The sequence below is a fragment of the Podarcis raffonei genome, chromosome 14 (assembly GCF_027172205.1).
Source record: "Podarcis raffonei isolate rPodRaf1 chromosome 14, rPodRaf1.pri, whole genome shotgun sequence".
In the NCBI taxonomy this organism is placed as follows: domain Eukaryota; kingdom Metazoa; phylum Chordata; class Lepidosauria; order Squamata; family Lacertidae; genus Podarcis; species Podarcis raffonei.
In genome coordinates this window covers 31,811,025-31,826,673 of record NC_070615.1, presented here as the reverse complement: position 1 = coordinate 31,826,673, position 15,649 = coordinate 31,811,025, and the positions used below count along the sequence as shown (strand labels likewise).

General features: G+C 43.9%; 1 protein-coding gene across 7 annotated transcripts in view; it reads right to left on the bottom strand.

The window, feature by feature from the left end:
* Window positions 1–3,628: 3,628 nt before the first annotated feature.
* The window catches only part of USP7 (ubiquitin specific peptidase 7), a 92,748-nt gene continuing 80,727 nt past the window's right edge, over window positions 3,629–15,649 (bottom strand). For 6 of the 7 annotated variants that reach the window (XM_053363982.1, XM_053363984.1, XM_053363980.1 and 3 more), the window contains 10 exons: window positions 14,160–14,313; window positions 13,350–13,417; window positions 10,998–11,106; window positions 10,830–10,907; window positions 10,124–10,224; window positions 8,871–8,970; window positions 8,146–8,265; window positions 7,672–7,743; window positions 5,730–5,820; window positions 3,629–5,210 (listed from right to left, as the gene is read on the bottom strand). In XM_053363982.1, coding sequence (XP_053219957.1) covers window positions 5,104–5,210; window positions 5,730–5,820; window positions 7,672–7,743; window positions 8,146–8,265; window positions 8,871–8,970; window positions 10,124–10,224; window positions 10,830–10,907; window positions 10,998–11,106; window positions 13,350–13,417; window positions 14,160–14,313 — 1,000 coding nt within the window. In that variant the 3' untranslated portion in view covers window positions 3,629–5,103. The remainder of the gene's footprint in view (window positions 5,211–5,729; window positions 5,821–7,671; window positions 7,744–8,145; window positions 8,266–8,870; window positions 8,971–10,123; window positions 10,225–10,829; window positions 10,908–10,997; window positions 11,107–13,349; window positions 13,418–14,159; window positions 14,314–15,649) is intronic. The other variant, XM_053363981.1, reaches the window with a different exon arrangement.

Genomic DNA, 15,649 nt, shown 5'->3' with positions numbered 1-15,649 from the left:
TATAGAAAATTGGACAAATTCATGAAATGGAAGGCTACCTACAGCTACTAGTCATGATGGCTATGCTCTGCATCCACAGTCAGAGGTAGCAATGCTTCTGAATACCAGTTGCTGCAGCCCAAAGGAGGGGAGGAAGTGCTGCTGTGCTCATGTCCTTTGCAGGCTTCCCAGAGACATCCAGTTGGCCACTGTGATGGATTAAATCGTGGATTAAATGCACCACTGGCCCGATTCAGAAAGTTCAGCTTATGTTCTTATCTGTTGCAAAAATCCTACCCCATGTTAAATCTCTGCATGCTGCATTTTTCATTTTGGTTGGCTCAATGTATAAAAGAGAATCTTTAACACCAGTGTCCACTCCTCCACCCTAATCTAGTTTTGAACAAGTGTCCCCAAACAGGGTGTCTTATAGCAATACAGTATACTGTTCCACCTGTGTTGAAATATCCCATTATTCCTTTCTAAATATGAATTGATACTTCTTCCTAGGTTAGCACTGCCTGGCTGGATTTTTGGGGTAAGTGGGGTGGGGTTCAAAGAAAAGTTCATATAGGCACATCTTGATTTTTGATAAAGTGCTCAAATCTCTTTAAACGCAACTGCTTTGGAACACACCTGCTAAGAGTCAAATACTAAACTGAACACTGATGGGAAAATATTTTAATTCTTGGGAAATGAAAAGAGCATTAAAAAAACAAAACTATCTTGGGCAGTATAAAACTGCTAAGCAGCATGGATGTTTCATCTGGTATGAAAAGAGGGTATTAACACACACCACAAGGGGTTTCTTTATGGTTCTGGAAATAACCACAGAAAGACCAAAGAAGAAAGGCCTTGTAAAAGTTGGCAGAGTTTACCTACAGGGCTGCCTGTACTCTGAGATTAAGACCATGTTAATATTGCAAAACTCATGTTCTAAGCAGTGCTTGTGGTCAGGTGTTCCCCTCCTTATGAGATGTTTTTGAGATTTTGCAGGTGTTGTCCACACACACTTCCAAGCCTATTTTACAACCTTAAGGGCTAGAAACCTGATTTATCTTGGGATAACTAAATTCTGAATCAATACAAATTTACATGTTTCCACAAGTGCGCCTATAGGCACTTCTATTAAATTTCTATTGCAGAAGCTTGAATTTTAAACAACTGGTTATGAACATAAGGACAACGTTGCAAGGAGGGCCTAGAACTCCACAAAGCCTCTGTGCCAGAGATGTTTTTGATACCTGGAATATCTTTGTCACAATTAAACGTCATCTAATGCGGAAACACACAACTTTGTAAAGCTCCAAAATTTTGCCACTTGGAACTCTAACTACAAGGATGGGGCATCTCAGGCCAAAAGTAGCCTTCTGAGCTTCTCTTGACTCCCCCTGCTCCACCCTCCCCAGGTCACAGACCTCACTGGAATGGGCTTTGACCTGTGATAATGGCTCTTTATTACTTTGATGGAAGGATGAGATGGAAGAGTTTCTCTTTGTGTGTTAGAAACCTCTGGCTTTTGCATGGCTGGAAGGTAGCTTACTGTAAAGGTACCCCTAACCGTTAAGTCCAGCCGCAGACGACTCTGGGGTTGCGGCGCTCATCTCGCTTTACTGACCGAGGGAGCCGGCGTTTGTCCAGTTTTTTGGGGTCATGTGGCCAGCATGACTAAGCTGCTTCTGGTGAACCAGAGCAGTGCACGGAAACGGCGTTTACCTTCCTGCGGGAGTGGTACCTATTTATCTACTTGCACTTTGATGTGCTTTCGATCTGCTAGGTTGGGAGGAGCAGGGACCGAGGAATGGGAGCTCACCCCGTCGCAGGGATTCAAACCGCCAACCTTCTGATCGGCAAGCCCTAGGCTCTGTACAAAGTTTAAATCAAACCTATTGCTTCATCCGCCACCAGTAAGAGGTGAATGGAAAATAGTTTCCCACCCCCCTGCTCTGCCAAGACCATTTCAAGACTCTCACAGCCCAGGGAGTGGTGTCAGTTGAGGCACAGCATGGACACAGGCCTTCCGCTGTCCCTGAAGAGGACTGGATAGGTCTGAACTGCACATAGTGTTACATACACATGAACATGTACATGAGAACCGAGAGGGAACATTCTTCCTTTTCTTCTTCTTCTTCTTTTTAAAAAAAGATCAGGGAAATAAGAGTGCCTCTTGAAAAGAAATACAGAACAAAAGAAAAGCACCCCAGAAATACCAGTTTTCAAATCCATGGCCAGGGGCACAGAGATGTGATAAAGAAGTCAAGCCCTTCATATGGCATAAATCATATGTGGGTGGGAGAATTGCAAAAGAAAAAGAGGCGCTCAGAAAATATACCACATAAATAATGGCGCAAACCAGTGATGCAGAAATGGAGAACATCTGGCCAATGTGGCCCACAATGCAGTTTACCCCATATGGCATCCGCTTGTCATATGTGACATCTGGAATGGGGTTGGGAAAGCTGCTTTCTGCAGGGATTGACTGTGTAACTGAGTTTCCCAACGGAGTTCCATGCTTGATGTCTGGAAGCCCCCAGCACAGGGCTCGAAAAGTCCCTTTGCACTGTGGATCCCAGGCACCTAGTCCACCTGCCATAAAATGACTGGTAGCTGTATTGTACCACCTGCTTGTCAAAACTGGCTCACAGAGGTGGGGACCCAAAAGGATCTGGCCCCTAGAGTGGAAAAAAGGCTCCCCACCACTCCTGCTGTAAGACTTGGGCAGTGGAAAGCATTCCATATGCCGCTCCCACTCCAAAGCCATTGAACTATCAAAGCAGAGAGAAGGCAAGGCAGAAGGAAGTCCCTTTCGATGTGTGCTGGCAGGAAGGCGGTACTGAGAAAAGGAATTATGAGTTGATAGTGCCAGGTGCATAAACTAGTGTGGGAGTGCCTCCTCTGATCCAGATGTTTAGGGGAGAAAGAGAGGTGTAGAGGGGCACCCCTGCAGGGCTGGCCAGTTTGTGGAAATGGGGACAGAAGCCCAGAGAGTGGAGGGTAGCTTGGGCATCCTCTCAAACTGGGAAGCAGGTCTACTAGTTGATGCTGTCTGTGAGTGCTGCCTGGCACAGCATCAGCAATCAGCTGTGATTCCTGCATTGCAGGGGGCTGTACTAGATGACCTTGGTGTCCCTTCCAACTGTACAATTCTATGAGTCACCATGGAAATGTGTTTAGAGGGCAAAGAAAGCAGGTGGAATCAGTGGAAATGGCACCACAACAGGATTAAGTTCTCAGTATGAATGTGGTTAACTGACCAGTGTTCCCACCGAGTTTCTGGAATTTACCCAAGTGCAGTTTGAACTATTTGGCAGCAGAGGTTTGACAGTCCTCTATGAAGTCCACCACCGCATCTCTTTCGTGCTACAGACACAGCTCTGCATAGTCATTTTATTGCCTGTCAGTATGAACCCAGATACAGCAATGCCTCTGGAGCAGTGCCTTTCATTTTGAGGATTAGATAACTGATGCTGCTCAAAGTTCAAATATGATGAATGGATGACACTTACCCTTATCCCTAAATTAAGGCCAGATTTCAAATGTGGATTAACGGGCAAAATAAAAATAGAAGATTCTGTCTAAACAAAATCTTCAGAAAACTTGCAAGGAGAGTGGAAATCTTCTTCAACGTCCAGGCCATCACTCACTGAAGTAAAATTTTATAGAAAATTTTTATTCAACATACAACATTTTTTTCCAGCAAAAAAAGAAAAAAAAGGCAATATACAGGAAGAATTGTTGCACACCGCAGCTACAGAAACAAAATAAAATATTGGCAGGAGGGAATGGAGGAGGGGGGAAGAAGAGAAAGAATGAGAAATAATGCTGGGCGGGGGAGTGTAAATTGCTGCTTCTATATTTTTACCGCACTCAAAAACTTAGGAGAGACACATGGGGCTGCTTGCAGCTCCAAACTAAAATGGAAAAGCAGTCTGGGGACTGAAATAAAACTACACACAATGAATATTGACATCTGTGAAATTCACTTGCAGACTCACCCTGCCCCCCAGCCGCCCCCCCAAAGGAACCCCAAATGTTAAATTGTACATGTTCCTCTGTTAAATATACAATTTGTTTTCTTCCCCCTCCCAAGCCCCACCCCCGCATTTTTTACAAAGTCAACAGCTTACTAAATGCTAGTGAACATGCCCTCAGTGCTAAAAGGCTATTTTGTTTTGTCTTCCTATGTCTTCCCAGATTAACTAAATTAATTATAAAACAGATGCCTTTTCCTTCTTCAAATTCTCTGGGAAGCTGGTACTATGCTTGTAAATCTCACTGCAACCAAGGGATTTTACTCTCAAACCGTTTCTAAAGGGATACAAATACACTGCACCTCCTTTGGGGGGGGTTCCCCAACTTCTTCCTTGGCAAAAGGTGATGTGAGAAAAACAAATTTGACTCAAAATCCATTTATTTATAATAATAATAATATTATAATAATAAAAAGAGAAATTCTAGGCTGATTGAAGAGACAAAATCTCCCCCCCCTCGAATAAGTGCCAACAGTGTACACAATGAAGTAGAGATTGCTATTTATTGATGATGTGAGTTTCTCTTTGCATTTACAAATGCACAAAAATGTCATTTAAAGTATATAACTGAAGGAAATAAATTGGGCGTGAGCCTAACCATAGCGCCAACTAGCTGCAGTGATGGCAGGTACCACGCATTTGGGAAGTGGGGGAGGAAGGAGGGGAGGGCAAGGGAGGGGGAGGTCAGCCAGAAAAGGCTGTCCAGTTAACATACTACAGACAATATTTCGCCAATGTCAACTGCTCTAACTCAACCCTTTCCTTCTTATGCTGACAATCTCGCTTTGTTTACATTTCCCATAAAAACTCTCATTGGCACCCAAGCTTTTATAAAACACCTTCATTTTTGCTCAAAAAGAAAAAAAAAAGAAAGGGCAGTCAATAATAGATACAGAGAAGCCAAACTGAACAGCCTCAAAATAAAATTAATAAATCAGCAGCAAATCCTCTTGCTGGAGACTTCCGATCGAGTGCACGTGTACCAAAAGTCCTACAGTTGTTAAAAAGGTGCGCACACACACACACGCACACACACACACGCACACACACACATTGTTGCCCCTTTTGCCTCGAACAAACTGGAGAGGGTAAGTCAGTTATGGATTTTAATAGCTTTTTCAAGGTACGTGTAGCGACTTCTCTTTGGGGCTTTGTTGAAATGGTCAAGCCCTAGCCATGGCCTGGGATGAGACATGTTGCCTGGAAGGGAAGAAGAAAGAAGCGAGAAAGAGGGAGAGGGAGAATGAACACACTTTCAGATTGTTTTGTACAAAATTTAGAATGTCAAGAACTGAGGGTGGCATTCAGTGACGTGGTTCTGTCAGTGCAAAAGGACTTCCCCTTCCTGTCCTCTCTCCCTTAGTGTGTCCTTCCTGATTCAGCTCTGCCAGCAACGGGGGAACCCCCAAATAGATTTAGGGGGCCCATGGGAAGAAGAGAAAGAGAGGAAGTTCTGTTGCACAGCCAAGTCCTAGCACTAATGGAACAACTTCATTGGATGCTGCACTGAGTAAAGTTGTCACTCTAACACAGGCTTCTATGACAAAACGTATGCAAATATACGGAGCTGGTGGGCTGTGTTCACCTTGGAGGGCAAGACATTGAGCGGGTGAGAGAATAAATGCCACACATGGAAGTCTGCCCCACTGATCTTCAAGGAGCCAAAAAAACCCACAAACCCCTCCTAGAAGCAAAGTAAACAAATAAATGGACACTCACCAGGTTGGGGCTCAAAATCTTTCAAGTTCACTTCATATTCATCTTCATTTAGATACTGGTGTCGACCCATCATTACAATGGCAAACTTAAACTTCAGAAAGAACAAATAAATAAATAAAAAACGTCAGAGCTCAAATGTTAATTTCTCAAGGAGTATTGTTAAGAAAATTAATTTCGTAGACTTCAAAGCCTCCCTGTCTTGTGCTTGCATTTCCTTGGCTCTCATCTCTCAACCCAGTCTCCCTTGGAAGGTGGTGGACTCTCTTTCATTGGAGGTTTTTAAGCAGAGGTTGGTGGCCCTCCGCCATGGATGCTTTAGCAGAGATTCCTGCATTGCAGGGGGTTGGACTAGAATCCAACACTTGAGTCCCTTCGAAATCTGTGATTCTAACCAACAGCATGGAAACAGGCCAAAGCTAGTGTTCCCATTTAGTTGTTTACTATCAGCACCCCCCCCACACACACACACACCGTAGACAAGTGCCAATTCCCAAGGTGGGCAACCTGGCGACCTCCACTGGCCATGGTGGCACCTGGGGCTGACAGCAGCTGGAATCCAACAACATCTGGAGGGCACAGGGGGTTCAGCTGTGCTGGGCTTCTTGCCTTTCCCATTGCCAGGACAGTAAAATTTGATCTCCTATTACATTACAAGCAGGATCCCACTATTCTAGCACCAGTGGAGATGGCCCCCGGTGTTGCCCCTCCTTGTGCCACCATGACTGAGGTGGCTGTCAACTGACTCACACTTTACCTTACCTCGCAGTGCCACTGCGTTTCCTAGCAGAGCCCAGTGGCTGCTTGGATTGAGGCATTCACTATCTTTAATGTCCCGCAATACAATGCCGTCGAGCCCCCCCGGCAGAATTATGGGGAATTAAGATAGAGGTGATACAGGCCTGATGGGAAGTGTTTGGTGGGGTTAATTTTGGAGGGGGCTCGCTCAGTGGTTCTCACCATCTGTGCAGGGACTGGCAGGGGGTGGGGAGGCCGGGCTCTTCCAGGTATTGATATATGCAAAATATAATAATGATGATGATGATGATACTACAGTCATACGTTGGAAGACGAATGGAATCCATTCCAGAATTCCGTTTGATTTCCAAAATGTTTGGAAACCAAACTCGGCTTCTGATTGGCTGAAGTAAGCTCCTGCAACCAATCGGAAGCCCTGTTGGACGTTCGGCTTCCAAAAACAGTTCGCAAACTGGAACACTCACTTCCGGGTTTGCGGTGTTCGGGAGCCAAAATGTTTGAGAACTAAGCTCTTTGAAAACCAAGGTACAACTGTAGTAGTAGTAGTAGTAGTAGTAATAATACAGTGGTATCTCGGGTTAAGTACTTAATTCGTTCCGCTGGTCTGTTCTTAACCTGAAGCACCACTTTAGCTAATGGGGTCTCCCGCTGCTGCCGCGCCACCACTGCACAATTTCTGTTCTCATCCTGAAGCAAAGTTCTTAACCCGAGGTACTATTTCTGGGTTAGCGGAGTCTGTAACCTGAAGCGTATGTAACCTGAAGTGTATGTAACCCGAGGTACCACTGTAATAATAATAATAATAATAATAATAATAATAATAATAATAATACCCTGCCCATCTGGCTAGGTTTCCCCAGTCACTCTGGGTGGCTTCCAGCACAATATAAAAACATAATAAAATGTCAAACATTAACAACTTCCACAAAGGTGGTTCCGATACACAGATGCTGATGCCAAACCGGGCAGGACTTCCTAAAATCCCACCCTCAAATCGCAGAGCATCAAAATATGCAGAGAGCGACTTCCTGTGTGGGGATGCAGGGGGAAGAGGAGCACTTGCAGAATTATAAGAGACATTCATGTTGGCAGGGCTAACATGTTGGCAGGGCTAAAAGACGCAGGTCCCTTCAGAAGCTATGCTATGCTGAGCAAAATCTTCCTGAGTGATCTGCTGAGGCAATACCTTTTCAAATTCCTTCTCCTGGATGTCCAGCACTGTCTGAATCCTCTTCATCACCTCTCGAAAGTGTTCACCCTAGGCAGAAAAGCACAACCCCCGCCGTGCAAAAAAATTAATGCCAACCAAAGTTCTGAAACCTATGTGGCTAAAGATGCCACTGAACATGTAGTAAAATGTACTTGGCCAAACTTGGGTATCAGCGAACCTCTAAATACAGACAAAAGGAACTAGATGACCAATTCATGTAAGGCCACCCAAATCACAGAAGCTGAATATAATATGCACACAAGAAATGATGGCCGCAGGTGACTATTGCTACTCCTGGATAATCCATGATTTAATGCAACAAACTTTCCCTTCTAGCAACACCAGTCTTCTCCAATGTGGTGCCCTGCAGCAAACCAGGAGGGTACAACATTGGTGAAGGCTACCACCTGTGTTGCAATAGTACATAGTTAAGAGAAACAGGACTCTCACCTGGTGTATCCTTAGCAAGAAAGGAGTGCCAAATGTCCCAAAAACCTCTTTCTGGAAATGAGCCACTGTGATGAGCATCTCATTCTCCTTATCTAGATCTACCTGGTCCAGGGGGATTTCCTGCATTCAAAGACAGCAGCACACGTTGCGCATCAGGCAGATGTACCACCAGAAACAAAAGAAGACACAGGCAGAAACAACAGCAATGGAAACGGAGTTTTTAAAAAATGAAACTCATGAAATAATGAAAGCCACAGCAGCACAACTTCTTCAATATTCTCTGTGTGTCTAGAGATGAATTGGGCCCTGATAAGGAGACTTCCTGGTTCCTCTTCATTGGGGTAGGAAGAAGTAAGCCCCACCCACCTAGAACTTAGTTGGGGAAGGTTGCTGCAAATGCTAATGAGGTAGAATGGCCACTATCCATTGTTGCTATTTTATATATTTGATTTTTTATTTAGAAAGATTTATAAATTGCTTAACCAAACATGGTGTTTACATAATGAAATTGGGCACAAAACACAGCTAAAATTAAAAAAAAAAATTAAAACACATACAGAGAGCGAGAAAATGGAGCAGAAATTTAAAAATGGACAAAGTTAACTAAACTAACCTAGAATCCTGCTCTAGACACATTATGTCTGCCAGTGGCCTCAATAACTGAAAGTTTGAGCTATTAACTATGACAGTTCAAATATTCACATTTCACACCACACCACACTGACCTCTATTCGAAACGTTCGACTTGTTGCTGGTGATAAACACTCTAACAATTCATCTTCCTGATGGACACCAATTATTTTGTAACTTACAATTTCTAGCAGCCTTAACAAAGGAAGAGAAATAGATTACGTAAGAACACTAAGTATTAGGGTTAATGGTCTATATAAACCAACAGTGTCATGGGGCAAATTTCCTTTTGCACTGACTGGGCTTGTGCAAAAGCAGTTCCCAGCACATGGTACCCAATGTCTTAAGTGGAGTAAACATCGAGTTCAGCTGAGCTAATTCTTTGGCCCTCCAGATGTTGCTAAACAACATCTCCCATCAACCCCTGCCAGCTTTGGTCTCAAGACCGATGGAAGTTGTAGTCCAACAACACATGGAGAACCAAAAGTTTCCCACTTCTTTAGGGAGTTTTGGTTAATGTCTGATGCTGGAGATACTTTATTTGACATTTGGAATGTTATTAGGTGAACTGTGGAAGAATTCATTCAAGAATATGGGAAAACATTCCAGGTTTACAACAAAACAAAGATGTTTAGGTATACCAGTGCTTTTTTTCTTTAAAAAAATGTTTAAGAGTGGTCTCATTTCCCTACTCATATTGAAATAAAGTCCCTCAATGAGGCCAAACTTGCGATTCACAAAATGTTTAGCGGTATGCGTACCCCTGCATCCCCCCCTCCTGAAAAAAGCACTGAGGTACACACATCAGCCTTACTTACATGTACAGCAGTCGCAAAGGGAAAAGAAGAAGAGGAGTTTGGATTTGATATCCCGCTTTATCACTACCCTAAGGAGTCTCCAAGCGGCTAACATTCTTCTTCTCCTTCCTCCCCCACAACAAACACTCTGTGAGGTGAGTGGGGCTGAGACTTCAGAGAAGTGTGACTGGCCCAAGGTCACCCAGCAGCTGCATGTGGAGGAGTGGAGACGTGAACCCGGTTCCCCAGATTGTGAGACTACCGCTCTTAACCACTACACCACACTGGCTCTCAGGGATTATGGCTGGCCTTCTCACCCAGCCCATACATTGCAACCCTGTGCTGTTCCTGCCCTCCCCTCGTCCAAAGAACTCCCTATATGCACAAGCAGGGAACTGGTGTCCAGGGCAGGACTAGTGCAGTGATCTGCTTGGAGCAGGCTGAGAAGTGTAGCTTCTTTATGGAATACCTTCATGAGAGTGACATGCAATAAGGGCTACCCACACAGCCCTCTCAAGAACTGATATGAAAGTAAATGAACAAGTACTTGCCTTAATTTCCCTGAACCTCTCTCAGCAAGTTCTACAGCTTTTTTACATTCGTCTAATAAGTCCCGTACACACCCATGCTTGTCTGGATATAGTGTTATTTCCTAAACAAACAATAAAGGGGCGGGGAGAGAGAAGGGAATCAGTCAAGAAATAAAATGCTATGGGAAACACGAGGAAATGAAGCATAAAATATAAAAAGTTCTTGTTGCTACAGGCAAGGGTCAAGACCTGCCCAGGGACTCCCCTGAACCAAAATGAATGAGCACATCTGTTTCCATGACTTTCAACATGGGGCTTGCAACATAGGCAACTTCCCTCCAAAACACGTACAGCTTGTCTATTAATTACACCCTTTATGTGACACATAATTGGACAAATTGGAACCCTGTTGTGCAATTACTCAGGTAGAAGTTCACACAGGGAAACCACAATTTTATGGCACTGAGTAATGACATGAAAGACCAATACTTTAGACAGAAAAAACTCATTCTCAGTTTTGGAAATATCAAGGCATTGTATTTTTGCATTATGAGAAAAACGGATGTCAGAATTTGAATTTTGTAACTAACCAATATTTTGCAATCACTGCCTCACAGGAAACAATTGTGGGGCAAATTTTAATCTGCGAATGCATTTAAACTAATCCTCCAATCCTATTTCTTTGATGGAAGGCTAGGTTCGATATTTTCAAGGAAAAACAACTTACCTCTTCTCTAAACTGGCTGTTTAACCATATGCACTTAAAACTTCTCCTGTTTTCAAAGTCTGTGATTTTCATTTTAAGCTAGGGAGGAGAGAGGGGGGAAAGAAGTGTTGTCATTATGCAGATGAACCAAAGAATCTTCCTCCATATATGGACAAGAAAGTCTCCTACCTGCTGATAGTAAAGTTTCTTGGGCTGTCTAGGCTTGAAGAACTGCAGGAGATCTCTTAAAGTTCCATCATAATTATGTCTAAGAGGGTTACCTGGGCCATCTCTATAACTGAACAAGAAAGCCAGGAAAGAAGATTTTTGAAACACAAAGTTAGTTCAGTGCTCACAATCTGTACAGTTGGGCAACACAATTGAGAAAACCCCTACCCTACCCCCAGTCACTATCCACTAAACTTTAGATAGCCATAAGGCCCAGAAGAGGGCTTCCAATGAGAAACGAAGGGCTTAGGCAGGCCCATATTCATCTGCAGAGAGTTTCTTGGACCATCATCTTAAGATTGACATATTACTGTCAGTGCTGCTGCTATAACTTTTACCATATTGACTATAAAACTTGAGAGTCATATTGACTACAAAACTTGAGAAAGAGTCAAAAGCTGCATCACTGTCTTGTGTTTTAATTGATGCAATTGTGATACTGTGCTTTGTTCCAAGCTTTTAGTCTGTGCAAGGTTCCCTCTCATTATGTTCTTTCTATATATGACAAAAGATTGGAGATTTGAGGGAGAGGGCACAGAACCAGGTTACTCTAGGGCAGTGTTTCCCAAACTTTTCTCAACCATGGCCCTGTTCCGAACTTTTTTCCTTCCTGAGCTCCACCACCACCATCATACCGGAAAGGGACTGAAAATAGAGAAACTTGGGGGGTCTGCAAAAGGTGCACAGGGATTTCTGTATATATGGGAAAATTTTAAAAAGCAAGTGGTCCTCACTGACCTAGTGCAAAATGATCTTGTCATCTGGAGGAGCCCTGACTCCTTTACCTGGGAGTAAGGCCCACTGAACGCAGTGCAGCTTTCTTCTGAGTAAAAAGGGAACCCTGACCATTAGGTCCAATCGTGTCCGACTCTGGGGTTGCGGCGCTCATCTCGCTTTATTGGCCGAGGGAGCCGGTGTACAGCTTCTGGGTCATGTGGCCAGCATGACTAAGCTGCTTCTGGCGAACCAGAGCAGCACACGGAAACGCCGTTTACCTTCCCACCGGAGTGGTACCTATTTATCTACTTGCACTTTGACGTGCTTTCGAACTGCTAGGTTGGCAGGAGCAGGGACCGAGCAATGGGAGCTCACCCCATCGCGGGGATTTGAACCGTCGACCTTCTGATCAGCAAGTCCTAGGCTCTGTGGTTTAACCCACAGCGCCACCGGCGTCCCCTTCTTCTGAGTAGGCACTTAGTTATTTACTAGATACAAGTCAGCAGTATCAAACGACCCTGCTTGGCTAGGCGCTGGGGTGGATTTCACCCCCCGCCTTGTAGAGCCAGGCAGATGCTGCCGACAGGCCCTGCACCCCTTGGCAGCATCCAAAGGCCCTGATCTGCTAGGCACCGGGGTGGACTGAGCCTTGTGGAGTCACGCCCAGGCTGCCAACTAGCACAGCACTGGAGGCAGCTACAAGCAGTGGTCAAAAACGGGAGCTTCAGCGATCGCCCTCTTACACTGGATACAAACCAGGACAGCTCCAAGAAAATGCATGTGGCAAAAAGAAGTGCTAGACTGCCCTCTAGTGGGTTGCCCCCTTACCTGCTTGTGATTGGCCAAGCAGATAGCCAGCCAATCAGGATTTTTTAATTTAGAAAATGATTCCCGCCCCCTTGTCTTCTCACTTCCCTCTGTGGCCCCCCCATTTACGTAATTTTCACCTGTGCCCCCCTTTGAATATCCTGGGGACCCCCAGTTGGGAAACACTGCTCTAAGGAACGGTGCAGAAGCAGTTATGCAGATGTTACCTTTTTGACTCTATTTATCCTGAGGTAGTTAATTTTAGCCTGCTTTTCAATCCCATTGGATTCCCTGCCACAAGTTAGTTCCCTGTGCCTAGACTTAAGACCTCTCCAATTCTCTCAGACCTAGCACTGACAATGCTTAGGACCTGGGTTCTCATGTGTAAATGTTTGTAATCAGCAGGCACATCTACCACAGGAACTATAACTTAGATTTAGGGCATTAGCAACTTACCCCAAAGACTACTACAGTCATACCTCGGGTTGAAGTAGTTTCAAGTTAAGTATTTTCAGGTTGCGCTCCACGGCGACCCGGAAGTAACGGAGCACGTTATTTCCGGGATTCACCCCTCACGCATGCACAGATGCTCAAATAATGACATCATGTGCATGCGCGGAAGCAGTGAAATGCAACCCGTGCATGCGCAGACGCATGTTACGTTTACTTCAGGATGCGAACGGGGCTCCAGAACAGATCCCGTTCATACCCAGAGGTACCACTGTACTGTGCTAAAACTGCATAAAAGGCACTACAGCTGAAATATTAATTCAGATGATTGCTTCTTACCCTTGGGACTTGAAAAACTGTAGTAGCATAGGGTCTGTATTCAGCCTTTGGGCGACTGTCTTTGCAACCTAGGAAAATAAATGTTTTAAAAAATCAGAATAGAAAGAAGCCCAGTATTTGGTAAAGGTAAGACAGTGAATTTGAGATTGCACTGGGAACAGTCCACAATGCTTAGGTTTTCTCACTTTTGTCTGAAAGATACTTGCTGCTAATGAGCATTGGAGCCCTTTTAGTACATGAAGGGGCTCATGGTTTGCTTTAATTTTAAGGAAGAACAAAGTTACAGTACACGTGCAGGAGAGAACAAAGCGGAAGAGGTGACTATAACATGTCAAGTTGGAGAAGGTTGGTGCACTGTCAGAATACCCCACCAGGTACAGTACACTGAGCTAAATGAAGCAACCGTCTGGCCTGGTTTAAGGCAAGTTTCATATGTCTCATTCCAGAAATATTTTATGTGACTACTACAATCTGGAATAAAGGGGCATTATTTTCAAAGACGTTCGCCAATCTGATGGTTTTGCACCTAATTTCATTGATGGAAATGTAAGGGAGTATATTTAATACAGTATACCCGCAACTTACGCACATTTCACTTACATACATTCAGCTTTATGAGCTCGGCAAAAAAAAAAAAGTGTGTGTGTGTGTGTGTGGCAGAAAAGAGGCAGAAAGGAGACAGGCGTCCAGGAAAAAAGGCTTTGGCAATCCCACCCACTAGGGAACCCAATGTTTTTTGACTATACACGGTTTTAGCTTTAGGCAAGTTCCCCAAAGATAACCCCTGTGTAAGTTGAGGGCTTACTGTACCTGAAAATAATTCATTCTGTTGGATAATGTGACAACAAAACCGGGATCATTGGGGATGGTCTTGTCACAGAAGATGACATCAACTCGGTGGTAAAGGTCTCTGAAGTACTCTTTTGCTGTTGGTAGCTCACTGCTATCGTTCTCAGGGTCATCCCTGTTAACAGAAAAGATTGCAGCTGGTTTAACTACACAAAGGTTGTTTTTAAAGCCTTGAAGCTTTTTGCACGGCCTTCAGAAATAATCCAAAGCAGCTGAATAGATCTGTGCTGCATAAAGGGAGTTTCTAAACAAAGCACAGACAGGTCTAGACCAGTGGTTCCCAAACTTTTTGGGCCATTCCCCAGCCCTGCCTGGGGGTTCAGGAAACTTATCCCCAGTGTCCCTTAGCCTATAAAAAAGCATTATTCAGAATAGCTGTTTGCACAACACACTAAGGAAGATAATAACACAATAAAATTCAAACCCGTAACAATGAATTGCACATTTATTAAAAATCCAGTTTGAAACGATTTAGTTTAATTAATTCAACAAAATTTATGAACTTGATCCAGAGATGATATTGCATGAAAAGCATCTTTACACATTCTTACTAATGAAAACATAAGTGTGAAGAAAATTAGCTTAAAATATTTATATATAACCTCTTACCAAACCTCCACCTACTGTAACTAATTTATAGGAATATCAATAGTTATTACCAATAATTGGCCATCTTGTGACTTGTGACAACTCAGAATAATAAATGCAAACAAACAAACAAACAAACAAACAAACAAACATGACCAAAGGAAATCATTTTGAAAGTGATTAAGAGCAGCAGGTTTAAACATGAAGCAAGGAAGCTGTTTGCTCTAGGCTCTAGACTGGTCAGTCATAAAATCAATCCACACACTTGGAGGGGCCCAACTTCAACACCCCTGCTGCCCCCCATGACTCTTAGTGCCCCCCTCAGGTAATCCCACTGCCTGCCTGGGGAAAGAACTGCCCACTTTGGGAACCACTGATCTATATGAACATATATGAGCCTATTTCTCTAGGAAACAGGGGGCTGACACATTGATCCCTCCAAATCAACCATTTATGGTGAAAATTACATAATCTAAACAGTCTTTATAGGTTCAAACCAGCATTGGGAACCTTATGTCAAGGATTGCATTCCACAAACCAGGGTGAGTGAGGCCAGAATCAGCAGTGAGTAGTACTGGAGCTGATGGTGAGCCACATATTTTCCTTTTTTGCTACCTGTTTCTCTCCCCACTTTATTCTCTTCCATCTTTCTTCCAGCTGCCCCCAAACCCGCCAAAGCCACGCTCCCCTGCCCTGAACACAACAATAATCAAATTTGCCTGGGAGATTTCTCCACTTTAGCCTATCTAGGACAGGTGGGTGCAGGGACAAGGAGGGGTTGGTAGTTCCTGACCACTGGTTCAAGCTATCAAGCAGACTTCTATACCAATTCTATTAATAAAAAAAAAAAGTACTGCAAAGCT